The sequence below is a fragment of the Hydra vulgaris genome, chromosome 02, assembly GCF_038396675.1.
Source record: "Hydra vulgaris chromosome 02, alternate assembly HydraT2T_AEP".
Lineage (NCBI taxonomy): Eukaryota > Metazoa > Cnidaria > Hydrozoa > Anthoathecata > Hydridae > Hydra > Hydra vulgaris.
In genome coordinates this window covers 31539125-31555823 of record NC_088921.1, presented here as the reverse complement: position 1 = coordinate 31555823, position 16699 = coordinate 31539125, and the positions used below count along the sequence as shown (strand labels likewise).

General features: G+C 29.1%; 1 protein-coding gene across 4 annotated transcripts in view; it reads left to right on the top strand.

The window, feature by feature from the left end:
• Nucleotides 1-15262, top strand: part of LOC100208154 (mutS protein homolog 4) — a 43263-nt gene extending 28001 nt beyond the window's left edge. For 3 of the 4 annotated variants that reach the window (XM_065790608.1, XM_065790607.1, XM_065790610.1), the window contains 8 exons: nucleotides 180-206; nucleotides 822-867; nucleotides 1019-1083; nucleotides 1463-1533; nucleotides 2053-2071; nucleotides 2204-2288; nucleotides 2841-2929; nucleotides 14860-15262. In XM_065790608.1, the coding sequence (XP_065646680.1) occupies nucleotides 180-206; nucleotides 822-867; nucleotides 1019-1083; nucleotides 1463-1533; nucleotides 2053-2071; nucleotides 2204-2288; nucleotides 2841-2929; nucleotides 14860-15024 (567 nt within the window). In that variant the 3' untranslated portion in view covers nucleotides 15025-15262. The remainder of the gene's footprint in view (nucleotides 1-179; nucleotides 207-821; nucleotides 868-1018; nucleotides 1084-1462; nucleotides 1534-2052; nucleotides 2072-2203; nucleotides 2289-2840; nucleotides 2930-14859) is intronic. The other variant, XM_065790609.1, reaches the window with a different exon arrangement.
• The last annotated feature ends 1437 nt before the right edge of the window (nucleotides 15263-16699 follow it).

Sequence of the window (16699 nt, the reverse complement as noted above, 5' to 3'; positions counted from 1 at the left end):
TAATATATCTTCGTAATGTCAATGAGAAATAATATGGGACCAAGGGTAGAATTTTATATTTTATTATGCTGTCATTTTTCATACAGTTTGGTAAAGGGTTTCATTTTTTTCTTTTCTTTTTTTTTTTTTCCGTTCAAGTTATTATTTACTGGATTTATATGTTTCTGCATATTCTTTAGATGAAGGAGATGAATTATATTCTTCAGGTAAATGGACAAATTTTTTTTAAAATAGTATATGATAATTATTATCCTTTGTATATTTTAAAATGATAAAAAAGGTTATTAAATAATGATTTTTTAGCAGAGAAAAATATTGCCTAGATGTCTAGTTATTTACTTTTGTTAGTGACATACTAGATATCTAGTTACTATTAGTTATTATAATTGTTCGTTTATATCTAATGGTTATGCTTTTCTTTTATTTTGAAATTTTTTGACTACTCAAAGTAATAAACATGTTTTTACAATATTTTCTCATCAAATATTTTCAGCAGTCACTTAGCAACCTCTTAGCAGTCACTTAGCAACCTTTTAGCATAACTAGTAACAATTAGTTTATAAACTTTTGCACAAAAAACATAAACATATTCAGTATCACTACATCATCAAACAAATACATAAACATATTCAGTATCACTACATCATGTCAATGAGTTTCAATAAAAGCAAAATAAGATTTTGCTAGAAAATGACAGTATATTGTTCCTTCAACTTGTTAAAGATTCATTTTAGTTGTTGTATTGATGTAATAAAAATTAAATCATTTTATTGTTTGTAATTGTTATATGGTTAAAATAACGTTATTTTGCTTTGTCTTAGAATATCAGGGATGACTCTTTGCTTATTGTTGATGAACTTGGTCGAGGTTTAGTTTTTTTTTTTTTTACATTAAATATTACTATGATAGTAAATATTCATCGTTTTAGTAATTATGATCAAAATCAATAATAAAATGTTTGTTAATAATGACAACAAATAAAATTTGTGTTATTTTTTTTTTTGCTGATGTTTTTAAGGCACCAGTGTTGAAGAAGGCATTGGAATTACTTTTAGTATATGTGAATATTTGCTCTCTAAAAAAGTATAATTCATTTTTTTACTTTTTTTTTGGAATTTTAAGTACAGAATTTTTTTCTTTTTTTTGTGCATGTTTTTATTTTAAATATGATTTGAATGTTATTTAGTAATTTTTATTTCATTCTTTGTAATAAATTTCATGTTTTAAATTTTCTAAATATAAACCCAGAGATACCATATCTTCATTTTCTATCAGTTGTACCTTTTTTCTCGAATTAAATTATATAACTTTTTTAAACCCTTCTGTATGATTTTTTGCCTTATATTTTATTTAAATTTTCATGAATTTTGGTGACTTCTTTATTTTTATATAGGTGTCACCCCTTTTTTTATGGTTTTTTATATTCAGACCATTATAAAATGCTTTTCCTGATTATTTTTAGGCATTCACATATTTTGCTACTCACTTTCATTCTCTTTGCGATTTGGAAAATCTCTATCCCAATGTGGAAAAGTATTGATTTGATTTTTAGAAACACTTTTAGCAATATTTTTTTGATTTTTTAGAAATAGTTTTTGTTAAATCAAGAATTACAATAATTATTCTTAAATTATTCATAATTATTCTTAAATTATTCAAATTATTACAATAATTATTCTACATAAATAAGTGTAAATTAATAACTATAAAAATAGTATATACAAACATGTTTTAACAAGTTGTCAAATAAAAAATCTATAACTTAAATATTCTTTAAACTTTTTGTTCTTTTATAACTGGCAACTATAAACTTTTTATTTTTTTTTATAACTATGACAACTATAAACTTTTTATTTTTTTTATAACTATGGCAACTATAAACTTTTTATTTTTTTTTATAACTATGACAACTATAAACTTTTTATTTTTTTTATAACTATGGCAACTGTAAACTTTTTATTCTTTTATGACTATAGCATTCTTTAACATTTTATTATAAAAATTTTATTTTTATTATAAAAATTTTATTTTATTATAAAAATTTTGTTTTAGTTATAACTTTGAAGTTCAGGTAACTTTTATTATTTGCGTCATTACTCAAGTATCTTTTATAGATATGCCTTAATTTTGTTGTTATGATTTAGTCTTTTACTTAGTACTAGGGTTTTATTTGATTGTAATAGTAAATAAGTAATTGTTTTAGCAAGTTGTTGACCAAACTCAAAGCACTGAAAACATGCAATTTACCCATGTATTAGTGAAGGGAAGAACTACTGTCGAAAACTATGGTAACATAAATTTAAACAGATTGCTATTCTAATTAAAAAGTCCTTTTTTGCAACTAAAAATCAGTTTTTATTAAATTGATACATATGAGTTAGAAAAAAGTTTTTTAAACTATCAGTTAAATGCTTTCTTTTTTTTTATCTTAAATTTTTTTTTTTTTAAGTTCTCCTCCCCAAGGCCGAGAGAGCCACTACAGTCAAAGAGGCTACTTTTGCGGTTACAACCCTCACTCAACTCTATAACTCCAAAACACGAACCTTGACAAACAAGGCCGCTGCGCGAAGAAACAAGTTGAGTGTGCTACTACCAGGGATGTGGTGGGACTTAAGAACTTTTTAATTAGAGCAAGCACTTTAAGACTTTTTAATTAGAGCAAGCAATAAAAAAACTAAAAAATATATTTTTTTAAATGTTTATCTTAAATTAAAAAAAAATGTAAAAAGGATTGAGAAAAAAAAAAATTTACTCTAGTATTATACATCTACCATATTTTCATCATGCTATGGCCCTATAAATATTGTGATCAGTTTGTGTAGATTTTATTTTTTGTTAAGGGCTCAAATTGGCTGAAATGTCAACTTTACCAGTAGAATTAGTTGAAAAAGCAAAAGAAATAGCATTGCAACTTCAGCAGAGAAAAAATGTATATTTTTCTATATTTATTTTCTATTATTATATATGTGAATATGTATATATATATATATATATATATATATATATATATATATATATATATATATATATATATATATACACACACACATGTATATATATGTATATAGTATATATGTATATAGTATATATATATATATATATATATATATATATATATATATATATATATACTGTATGTATATATATATATATATTGTGTGTATATATATATGTATATACTATATATATATTATATATATACTATATAAATACTATATATATATATATATATACTATATATATATACTATATACATACATATATATATACTATATACATATATACTATATACACTATATACATACATATACAACCCTCAGAATTAGGGTCGGCATTCAGCAAAAAATTTCCGACCTCGTTTCTGTTTTATGATAAGACCATCAAATAAGACTATCAAATAATTTTTGCCGACCTGATGCCGACCTCTAAATGATTGAGGTCGGCAAATTATTGCTGACCTCATTTTTCCTAATTTCGAGGGTTGCATGTATATATATATATATATATATATATATATATATATATATATATATATATATATATATATATATATATATATATATATAAATTAGCACTAAAATTGATTCATTTGGTTCCCTTGGTAATAAGAAATGCTTTTATTTTATTTTTTTCTCACTAGAATATAGAATTAGACATGTAGAAGTCTAATTTTTTTGAAATAAATAATTTTATAAAATCAAATTTTCAGTTTTTCAACATTTTTATGTGTTTATTATATATTTTTTATGTGCTTTTTATTTACTTAATCAAAATGTATCGCACTATGAAATTAAACATTTATGGTTAGAAATTAAAAAATGGTTATTTATGGTTAAATCTACTGACTTCCAAATAATGGAGTACAACTTAAGACTATTTAATTAGTAGATAATTCAAGAGGATGATGAATTGATGATGAAGGTCAGATTTCAACATGAAGAGAGAACTACAGGGCTTATGCGAAATATAAAACATTTTTTAAGAAAATATAAAACAATTTGTAAGAAAATATAAAACTTTTTTTTTTAATATAAAATAAGTTTTAAGAAAATATAAAATATTTAATTACGCAATTACTTTATAAAACTTTGGAATTTTTGAGGTTTATAACAAAGATAAGAACTATATAAATAAAAAAATGGTGGTAGTTAGTTGGTAGTTGTAAGTACCTTAAAAGAATAATTTTTTGAGTCTGTTATCAAACTTTTCATCATACTTTTAAGTTTGGAATAAAAGTTTTATATTTATAAAATATTTAGATTTATTATGGTGAATAATGTTCATTATAATTTTAAATTTATATTAAGTACAATTAAAAATAGAAAAATTACTATATCCTTATTAAATAGACACTTTTTTTTATCAAGAGAAAACATTTTAAATGCGATACACATGCAATCATGCCTTACTATGCTTGTAATTAAAATGTATTATTCAAACTTTATTTTTGTTGTTTTAATCGATAATTAAAAAATCAGAGAGCAAGAAAAAAAAACTTATTACAAAGGATATTGTAAGATCCATAAGGAAGTCAATTCTTAAAGAAATGAAGTTAAAAGAAATTGCGGAAGAAGTTGAAATATCAGTTACTGCAACATGTTCTATTTCTGATAAAATCAGTAAAGAACTTAGTGATGATGAAATTGCATCAGGAAAGAAAGGAAGGCACAGTTCTTATAAAGAGACGCTTAGATCTGAAATTCGATTCTTAGTTGAGCATGATCCATCTCATACTTTAGCATCATTGAGAAACATTCTCTTTGAAAGGATTATAAATGCATCTATGCCAACAGTATCTAAGTATTTGAAGTCGATGGAATCACTAGAAAATGACTTACATTAGCACAAAAAGAAATGAATTCGCCGCAAAACGTTGGTTTGAGACAAAGTTTCTGCAGGACAAATAATTCGATTGTTGACAATAAATTAGCGTTTCTAGATAAACAGGCTTTAACTTACATACTTCTAAGCAATATGACTATTCTATAAAGAATATAAAATTTTTTGTTACAGTGCCAGCAAATGGCCACTATAACAGTTAATGGTATTCTAAGCTTTAAGATAGTTGATGGTGTCTATAATGGCAATCTTTTTTGTGATTTTATAATCTACAATTTAAGACCGTATTTCCAAACAAATTCCCATTCTGTACTAGTATTGGGTAATTGTGCATTTCATCGCCGAAGTGATGTAATCAATTTGCTCGGCCAATCCAATGTTTCAGTTTACTTTTTGCCACCTTATTCACTGCAATTGAACCTGATCGAGGAATACTTTAGTTGTCTTAAAGCTAATTATACTTCTATAAGACCGTTTCCAAAAACTAGCAATGAAGTTAAGGCTACCTTAAATTCGCTTATACCAACAATTGGCGTGATTTTTGTGGTTGGTATGATAGCATGAGAAAATGTATTTTCATTTTGAAAGGTATAGCAAGGCAAGAATTTTATTAAAGTGTATGCTTTATTATTTATATTATATCTTTAAATATAATGACTTATAGTTATATAAAAAAATACACTTTATTCTTTAGAAATTTATAAATAACTTTATATATCATAAATGCACTATTAAATCAACTAAAATATTTTATATTTTCTTAAAATTTGTTTTATATTTTCTTAAAAAATGTTTTATATTTCGCATAAACCCTGTAACATGTTATCAGGAAAATGGAGAATTAGAGAAAAAATTTCAAGTTTTGTGGTTTTAAAAGCAATTAGAGAGGATAAAAATTAGCACAATTTATTAAAAAAATTTACAAGACAGGTATCAAATAAAAAAAAGAACTATTTAAATCTAAAAAGAATAAGATAAAAAATAATAAAAGAGCAATGTTCAAATAAACATTTATATTTTGCAGAATGTAAACACAAAAAATTAACTATCATGAAGACTTTTTTTGACATTTTAAACCCATCATTAAAAATGCAAACAACAATGAATGATGTCAAACTTTCTTTTCATTATAGATAAAACTGGTTAACTGCTATAAAACAAATACAGTTTCTATTTTTCAAATAAAATTATCAAATAATCTCAAATAGTATTTTAGTTCTAGTGGACTCTAACATTTTGTTGTGATAAACTTGTAAATCAATATCATTAAATCGTCTTTAACAACATACAAAAAAGCAGAAACTCTAATAAGTTAGTTTCCAGAAAGATTATAAATATGATAAAAAAATTTTACGTAAAATTTAAACATTAGAACTCGAATAAGTTCAAACTAGCAGCCCTAATCAAGATGATGACAAGCTTAATCAATATAATGACGAGGCTTAATGAAGAGAATGACAATATTAAACGTCAGGTCAGGTTATCCTGCTACTGGTAACATGTAACCCAGTACAATCTGCTTCATGTCCTGCTGCCTTGTAGGATACACTTTTTTAGGCAAAGGCTAGGAGAAGCCAAACCGACTTAAAACACCACCTGCTTTGGGGCTCTTGGTTGAGTAAAGGCTAGAGATGGTGTCTCGATAAAATTACTCATCCTTTGGGCAGATGTTAAATGCATCTGGCTACTGTCTTGTAGAAGGCCTCTTAGGCAAAGACTCAAGGGGTAAACAGATTCTATCTGTTAACCAGCATCGCACCCCTTCTTCATCTATTAGGCTGGCACAGATGTATTTATAATACATTGTTTATAGTTGAGGATGTTGAATGCTGGATCTTCTTGACTCAATGCATTGGTTTTGCTTGTGTCTCTGTTTTTATGTCTAGGTAACTCATTCTTTTATTTCCTAATGAGGATACAGCTCTGAAACTCAGTTTTATGGTTCTAAGGCCGGCTGGGAGTCAGGTTTCCTGAACTCTGTGGTAGCTCTCAGAGAGGCTGATTCCATCAACAGCTGTAAAATATCAGAGTACTAAAAGCACTATGTTGCGCATGGATGGTGTTCCTGTTCATACTTTTGGTGTGCATTGTCAAGGCCACATTTGGAGCCCTTTGTTACAGCTTAGAGTTTATTAATAGTAAAGATGCAATTGCTTGGGCTATTAAATAGTGTACTGAGTACTATATGTGTTTGAGCTAAGTTCTTTAACAAATTTAAAAATGACTAAAGTACCAAAAACTTTAAAACACAAAAAACCATTGTCATCACTATACCTTCTCTATACCTATCATTCACTATTTTTCGTGGTCTTCAGAAAAAAAAACCCAGACCTACTTACTCTTTGTGACGCAAATTTGAGTTAGGCTGTTTCATTTTCTGATCTTAGTGTTGATCTTTAATTAACAAAAGTTACAGATATATCCTTTAATTCGTAAAGACTCCAATAGTCCCATGTTTGGCTTGGACATTTACATTTTCAAGAGTTCACCCATTTGTTGGGAAACTAGGTTTGAATCCACCGACTATTCTTTTACGTGCTTTTGTTTAGCACCACTTCACTCTATTGCCTTTCTCTTTGTTCTATATTGCTCTCCTTCATCTCAAGACTGCACTCTTTTTGATGTTAATTCTGATCAAATTTACCGAGCCCTCTCACTTTATCCATCAGCCAATATTGTTGTTGTTGGTGACTTAAATACTCATCACACTGAATGGCTTAGCTCTAGTGTCAGTGACTCTGCAGGCGTTAAGGCCCATAATTTTTGCCTTTTTCAATCTCCAACTCAAATAGTCAACTTTCCAACTTGTTTTCCAGATAACCAGAATCTTTTACTTTCTCTACTTGACTTATGTCTTGTTTCTGATTCTAGTCAGTGTTCAGTTTCTTCACATTCACCTTTAGGTACTTCTGATCACGGTTTGACCTCTCTAAAACTATTATCTCTTTCTTCTTCATCATCTGAATCCCCCTATCATCATACCTTTTATAACTACCTTAAAGCTGACTGGGACACTTTCAATGATTTTCTTTGTGATGGCCCTTGGGTAGAAATCTTTCATCTTCCTGCTGATAAATGTGCTTCTTACATAGCTTCTTGGATTCAGGCTGGCATGGATTCTTTTATTCTCTCTCAATAGTTCCAAGTCAAGCCTCACTCTTCTCCTTGGTTTACCTCACATTGTGCTGCTGCAATTTCCAATTGAAACCATTACTTCCATATCTATCAGCAAATCAATTCTCCGGAAAACAGATGTCTGTTTACTATTGATAGAAACCATTGTAAAAAGATTTTGTCTAACGCCAAAGTCCGCTATTCTCAGGTCATGATATCTTATATTTCATCACAAAAATTAGGCTCTTGTGACTTCCAGAGAATCTTTAATAGTATCAATAATAAGGGCAAATCTGTTATTCCACCTCTCTTGTATGGTTCAGACTTTGTCACCTCACCTAAAGACAAAGCTGAATTATTTGCTAAGAACTTTTTATCAATATTATCTCTTGGTTCCACTAGTTGCGTTCAACCTGATTTTGCCATCAAACAGGTTGATCCATTGCTTGACATTCGTATCACTCGTAAAGTGATTTCCTGCTTAGACTCTTCTATAGCTTGTGGCCCGGACAACATACCTGTTATAGTCTGGCAGAAGTGTTCTCCAGAGCTGTCGTCTATACTTTCAAAACTATTCAACAAGTGCTTATCAGAGTCTTGTTTTCCAGCCTGCTGGAAACCGGCATCTGTTATCCCTATTGTCAAAAATTCTGGAGAGCAATCTGACTCATCTAACTACTGTCCCATTAGTCTACTTCCCATCATAAGCAAGGTTTTTAAGTCTTTAATTAATAAACGCCTAATCTCTCATCTTGAATCTAATAACTTTCTGATCATCAATATGGATTTTGATCTTCTCATTCTACAGCTGATTTGCTAACAGTAATAACTGATAGGTTTGATAGAGGTGGAGAGGTTAAGGCACTTAACATTTAACAAGTGCTCTTGACATTTCTAAAGCTTTTGATAAAGTTTAGCATGCTGGTCTTCTCCATACGTTGTATCAAGTAACATCTTTAAGGTTATTGAATCCTTCCTTTCCAATTGTAGTATAAAAGTTTTCCTTGAGGGACAGCACTCTTCTTCATATCCTGTAACTTCAGGGGTTCCTCAAGGTTCTATCTTTGGCCTTATACTCTTTTTAATTCACATTAATGATCTTCCAGATATTCTCTCATCTAAGGTGGCATTATTTGCTGATGATACTACCATTTATTCTTGTCTTGATAAGAAGCCAATACTCTCTTATTGCTTGAAAAAGATCTCACTTCTGCTACAGCATCGAGCTCACAGTGGCTAGTGAACCTTAATTCAGATAAAACCCAATTTTTTTCAGCCAATCAATATTAATATAAGATCAAATTATTGGTTTCAATAATCAATATAAGATCAATAATAATCAATATAAGATCTAAATTATTGGTTTTTTCAAACCAATAATTTAAATCTTCCTATGTTTATGAACGGTAATGTACTTGATGAGTCATCTACCCTTCATCTTCTTCTAGAGTTAACTCTTACTTCCGATCTTGGAAACCATATATCAAATCCATTGTAAAGTTAGCATCTGCTAAGGTTGCATCTTTTTACCTTGCTTGACACTTTCTTACTCCGGATTCTATTCTTTATCTCTACCAATCTCAAATCTGTCCTTGTACGGAATACTGTTGCCATATCTGGGGTGGATCTTCAAATGATGCTCTTTCTGTTTTAGACAAGGTGCAAAAATGGATTGTAAATATAGTTAGACCTGCTCTTGCAGCTAACCTCCAACCATTATCAAATCGTTGTAATGTTGTTCCTCTTTCTCTTTTCTAAATACTATAATGGGCACTGCTCTAAAGAACTAGCGTCTCTTGTGCCATCTATTAAAATTCATTCTCGTGTTACTCGTCATTCAATTAAGTTTCATCCTTTTTCTGTGACTATTTTTAAGTTTTTCCTCGAACATCAGTTCTTTGGAATTCACTTCCTTCATCTTGCTTTCCTAATTTGTATAATTTGAAATCTTTTAAGTTATCTGTCAATCGTTATCTTGCTCTATAAACTATAATCTTTTCACTTCCTGTTACTTCCGACTCTAATAGTGTTTACTTGCAGCCTTGTTGAAAGCGAAGATGTTGAAAAAAAAAAGATGTTGAAAAAAAAAAATTATTGCAGCACAAAATGAGATTGACTATATTACAAAATTTGAATGAAAATGAAACAATCTTTATATAATTCTCAAAATCTATGAATGTAAAGAAATTGTTAAAAAAGTTTGAGTCCATTTCTCTTTTCATTGATTTAGAACCACCAAACCATCTAAACAATGGACCCATTATTGCAGGAATAGATTCACCAACATCTTATTTACGCCAATTTCTATAGGTAATATTGTCTGTTATTGTTATAGATCTAAAGAAAATTTGATCTAGATTGTATTACATTTACATGTGACATTGTTAATCTCTGCACAACCATTCCACACAATCTAGGATTAGACGCTTTAAAATCTTGGATTAAAAAAATATAAAGATCTTGTATCCAAAAGAATTACCATCAATATTTTCTAGAATCTGCATCCTTTTTTTAAAAATACCAATTTTCTCTTAAACAACCAACTAAATCGCCAAATTACAGGTATTACCATGGGGACAGGTTTGGCACCAAGTTATGCTTGTCTTTCAATTGGCTTCTTAGAAGAAACAATTCTCTTTCTAAAAATCCTACCTAGTGGGTTACATCTGGATTTATTAAAATCATTAACATAAACAAAAGTATGATATATTATTTTTAATATATCATACTTCATAAGTATGACCTTTTGCTAGCACTTCCTGTTTCAAAAAGCACAAAACAATTGTTACTTATAGTAACAAAAATTTATAAATATATATATATATATATATATATATATATATATATATATATATATTTAAATCTTTTATTTAAATAACTATTGATTTGAATTTACAAAAACTAATGATAAAGTATTTTAATGGAGTGTATTGAGAATGTCCCTGGAAGTACCGCGCTCAACTTAGTTTCTCCGCGCAACAGCCTTGCTTGGCAAGGTTCGTGTTTCGGAGTTAAAGAGTTGAGAGAGGGTTGCACCACGAATAATAATTAAAAAATAAAAACTCAAAAAAATGAATTGCTTCCTCGACTGTAGTGGCCCCCTTTGGGCCTTAAAGAGGTGAATAATCTAAAAAAAAAAAAAAAATTTAAGTGTACTAATGTATACAGTATCAAGATGTTCCTCAATTAGAAGAATACCATAGTTGGTTGTATCATGAGGATCAAAACTAGCTGCTTTTAGAAAATGGTTCCAAAAGACTTGCATCTTGGATTTTGTTTTATTATTTGTGGAGGTGATGACAACTACAATGTAGGTAAAATAAAAGCATAGATTTAGACCAAGTAGACCATCCTCCAAATGTTCTGAGTTGTTTAAAAGATGTTAGTTATGGGCAATTTTATTATAGAGGCTTGTTTAAAAAAATGCTCGTTATAGGCCATTTTATTATACAAGCTTGACCATTGTTTTTTAAATTTTAGAATTGAGTTCAGGTTGATACCAAAGTATTTATATGAGTTTACAACTTCAAGAATTTCGTTCTTTAATTTTGAGACAGACTTAGCACCTCGGGCTGTATAAATAACTCTGCCCTCGGAATTAAGGTAGGCATTCGGCAATGCTGGCCTTATTCCCAACCTTAAAGTGTTTGAGGTCGGCAAAAAATTGCCGACCCCATATCTATGTTTTATAGTAAGACTTTTGTATCAAATTTCTTTTGCCAACCTCTAAAAGATTGAGGTCGGCAAATTATTGCTGATCTTATTTTTCCTGATTCCGAGTGTTGCATTAGGCTGTGTTTAGAAACATTTTATTATCATTGCATCATCATTGAATACTACCTGCTACTTTTTGTGGAAAGGAAGAATTTTTACCAATTATGTAAGCTATCATTTGGATTTTTTAATGGGTAACACCTGTCAAGAGATGTTTATTTCTAGTACATAGAATAAAAGAGAATTGGATCAAGGACACTTCCTTGCATCACTCCAGATAGTACATCTTTCCATTCAGTAGACTTATTGTTAAATATAAATTTTACGGTTTGAAAGCCATTTTGCAGTTCAGGATGATAAGCGAGACAGTAGATTAATCTCAAGTTTTTGCATGAAAATAATGCGGTCAACTAAGTTGAACTAGGTAACTAGGTCGAAAGTTTTCACAATGTGGTCAACTAGGTCAAACCTAGGTTGAAAGCTTTTGCAATGAGGTCAACTAGGTCGAAAGCTTTCGTAAAGTAATGAGATATTGCGGTCAATAGCATATCTCCAGTCATCTAATACTTGTATGATGGCATCAGTTATACTTCTCCCAGGAAGAAAACTGAATTGGCTATTTGATAATAGTTTATCTTGGATGTACAATATAAAATGTTTTGTTCAACTAATTTGCACGTTATAGAGATTAGTCAGTAGTCGGTTGGTAGGACAGTTTATCAACTTTTAGAATAGAAATGATGTTTGCATAAAGTTATTTAGATGGAACAATACATTTATTACAATGATTAAAAATAACAACTAGCTTCAACTTTTTCAAAGCAGCAGAAAGTAATTTTCCAGATATGCCATTATGCCTGGCTGATGTCATTTTGATGCGTTTGAGTTGCTCACTGACATTAGAAAAATTGGGCAATTCCGGTATTAAAAATTGGCTCGATAAAAGCTGATAAATCTGGTTTGTTAATGTCTTGCCAAACTACATCTGAGAATTTCATATTTAGTTTTGTACAAAATTCAGTATCTGAGGGTAAGCTGGGAGTTTGGGTTGATAGCCGACGTAGGTGTGACCACATACTTTTTCTTATTAGTGGGATATTTATATTTATTTCTGTAGCAAGATGCTTTCCGGGTGGCAGTAAATTAAGCAATAATGTTAGCCAAGATGTTGCATTGGTTATTAAGCCTAGCTTTGTGTTAATGTTGGCTTTGTTTTTATCTTTAGCATTGGGATTTTGATCAATTTATGATTAGGATGGACCCAGTGGTTTTAGAATTTCAAAAATATATTACTTCGTGGCGTTTATTAGAATAATGTCAAGGCAAGACGATTTAAATGCCGTTACTCAAGTTGGTTCATGCTTTATTTGCCATAAGTGTTATTTCTTGCGTAATGGTTTAACATCACATCCATTAAAACCGTCAGCTATGTAAATCAGTGGTGGATTGTTACCGGAACAATAGGCTACTGAATCTTTGAGTGCGTAAGAGAGTTGTAAGCTTTACTATCTAGTTGGTAGCCATTCTAGTATGTAAACAGCAGCCATTAAGAAACATGAATATCCACGTGGTAGCCTATGTGGACGACTTTTAGCATTTACTATCTCAAAGTTTTGGAAACTTTGAGATAGTAAATGCTAAAAGTTTTTCAAGTAAATAAGTTTTTCAGTAAAAGTTTTTCAGTAAATGCTAAAAGCATTTCAAGGCACTTTAATGCCAATCGAACGTGTGTTGGTAGTAAGTTTAATCGGCAATACACGGTTTTCGATATTCCCGAAAGATGTAAAAAAAAAAAATATTTCGAGTAAACAAACTTTAAAAATGGTATATTTATGAAGGAGTCAAGTTATTTTTCGAATAGAAGATGTTTTTTTAAACTGAAATAATTATTTTAAAATTGAAACTTTTAGAGTTTTAACTTGTATCATTCTTGCTTTAATTTTAATAAGTAGTTATTGGTGCAATGGTATATTATTGTGTCATAAAAAGTTGCTCAAATGGAAGTTATAAACTTATGAAATGGAAATATAAAATATGCACAGAACATAAATTTAAAAAAGAAGAAATTGGATGTAATTGTGCATTACCTTATCAGTTATTTCCTTTTCTAACTATAAAAAAATCTTCTCAACGTGAAATTTGGATCAAACTTGTTAACCTCCTAAAAGGCGCTCCTGAAACAACCGATTTTTTTTTCTGTCTAAAGTATTTGCTTTTGAATTTGCTTTTGTGTTTGCTTTTGGTTAATAGTACGGAGGTTGTAGAAGTTGGGTCAGTGTTCGATTATTGGATATAGGCGGTATTGGAAGGCTTATTATTTTTGTGATATTCTGAGAGCATGGTGAATAGAACTGAGTTTAAGGCATAGGGGGTCGTCCATAAACTACGTACGTTTTTATTTCAATCTCCCTCCCCGTGTTGCTATACGCTTTTTTGAGTACCCTCCACCTCCCTAAAATTACATACGCTTTTAACCTATTTATCCAACATTTTATGATATTTTTTTTAATTTAGTGTCTCCTTACTTTTATAATTGACCCACTGCCCTCACATCTTACATACGCCATTTGCAGACCCCCTCTTTTCTTCCAAGCGTACGTACTTTATAGAAGATCCCTAGGTGCATCGTTGTTCGCCTCTGAAGAAAATGACGTTGATGCAACATGACTTTAGTACGTTTGTGGATAACATTTCGAAACGGCTTATCTAGGATATCTGCTTTCTTCAAAAGATCATTACGCTTTTTCAACTTAGCTCTTAGGTAAGTAGATTCTACTTGTTGAGCAGGAGTTCTATCTTCACCCCTTTAAATAAAACTACTTTATGGTAACTTTTAAATATATATTAACCTTGTTAACACAGTATAGAACAAACGTTTGTGTGTGTTTTTTTTTTCGTTGAGTCTCTCATGTTATCTGCTATAGCAGCGGAAATCGCATTTTTAAAACGAATGTTTTGTTCGTAATATGGTATATATGGTATGTATGGTAATATGGTATATATGTTTCTATTATGGTATAATAATTATAATGATATCTATACCTTTTTCATCACTATCCTTTGTATCAACCCTATTATATATATTTAATAAATACTATACTATATAAGTATATATATATATATATATATATATATATATATATATATATATATATATATATATATATATATAGTATTTGATTTTTTTTAAAGGAAAACCAAAAATCTTTGGAATCCTCCAAAAGAGAGAAAGCTGTATTCAGGCTCGTTACTCGACTATTGCAAGCAGCGAAAAATTCTCGCTTAGATGAAGAAACTCTTCGTTTATATTTAGCAGGTTTAAAAAGGCAATTCATTGCAGATATTTCCGAAGAATAAGCTTCATGTAAGGTGTAATACACTCACAATTATGACGTAATACTCACAGTTACAACTTTTACAACATTTATAGTTACGTCAGCATTTTTTGACTCTTTTTCATACGTGATTCCGCTCACTAATATTTAAAGTTTAAATGTCGAATAAATTATTATAATTATTGCTTTTATATCTTATAAATCTTCCTTTTAAACTCCGTAAAACTGAAATTATTTTATTTAAAATTACCTTAAATTCATTTATTTTTTGTTTACGTACTAATAAGGGATCGCCCATAAATTACGCAACCGTGTGTGTAATTTATGTACGATTTCTCATTAGTTGCAGCGCTACATTTATTTAAAACTTATAAGTTTCAAGATAATTTGCTTTTTGGCGCGGCGATTTTCTATGAAGTTAAAGCGCTATTTTAAGTTTTAGTTCAATTAAAATCTGCAAGGAAAAACTTGAGATCTTTTTGGTTTAGTTTATTTAATTAATTTTAGCATCGCGTATTTTTTGGACTACCCCTAACCTTACATTAAAAATTTTTTGAAAAAATAGCATCTATCGAAATGCAAAAATTTTTTCATAAAGTGATCATGTATGTCATTTCTTATTTTAGTAACTTATAAGGAAAATCGGAAAGTATTATTCCTTACTTGGCGTATACTTATAAAATATAAAAAAAATAATAATAATAAAATTTTTTTTATATATAATTATGAATAAGTAAAACACGTTTGGCAACCCAAAAAAGATTTCGCAAATTTTTTTGAGTTTTTTGTAGTTAAATTCATGGAAAAACGTTTTTTTCACATAACGTTATGATTTAGATTACGTGTAAATTAACAATTTAACATTGGGTAGGAGCTTTTGTTTTTTCAAGCAATATAACTATTTTTTAAATTTTATAAATTATTTATAATTAATTACTTTGAACGTGGAATGTTAACGGAATATTTCATGTTTTTTTTTCTAAGTATTAGAAGAAGTAGTTTCAATTCTTTAACTATGTGCTTTTATATATAAAAATGTGATTCATGCTCATTTTAAACAAAATTTGTCTTAAAAAAAAATTGGCTTTTTTCATAGGGTCAAACTCTTTTTCATAGGGTTCAAAAAGTTTGGTTTGACTCGAGTGCTTCGCTGTAAATGGAACCTGGCAAAACCTTCAGAAGATTTAGGCTCTTATAACACAAAATGAGAGTGGGTAACACACCTCCAAAAAAGAAAGGGTAATTTAAAAATTAAAAAAGGGTATTTATCGTAAAATTTTTTAAATACTTGATCATTAAGTTCAAACAAAAAAAATTTTTATGAGGCATTTTTAATTGCGAAAATTTTTTCTATACCTGCACTGCTCTTTTTCAGAGACATTCAGTTAAAGTTATTTTTATTTAAGGTTTTTTTATGCCACTATTCCAGTAGGTTAACATGAGATAAAAACCGTAAAACGAATTCACTGTTCTCCAAATTGACCACCAGGTTGAAACTCTCCCCACTCCCAATTTTTTTGCATTATATCAATCATATGCAATAGTAAACACAATTTATGTTGCCAAAAAAATCTGAACTAGGTGCTAAGTATGTAAATTTTAAAAATTAAAACATATCATTTTTTGCTTTTTTTTTACTATATTTTAAATATAGTCAGCCATTATGGCATTCAAAAATAAATTATTTACAGCTTCTT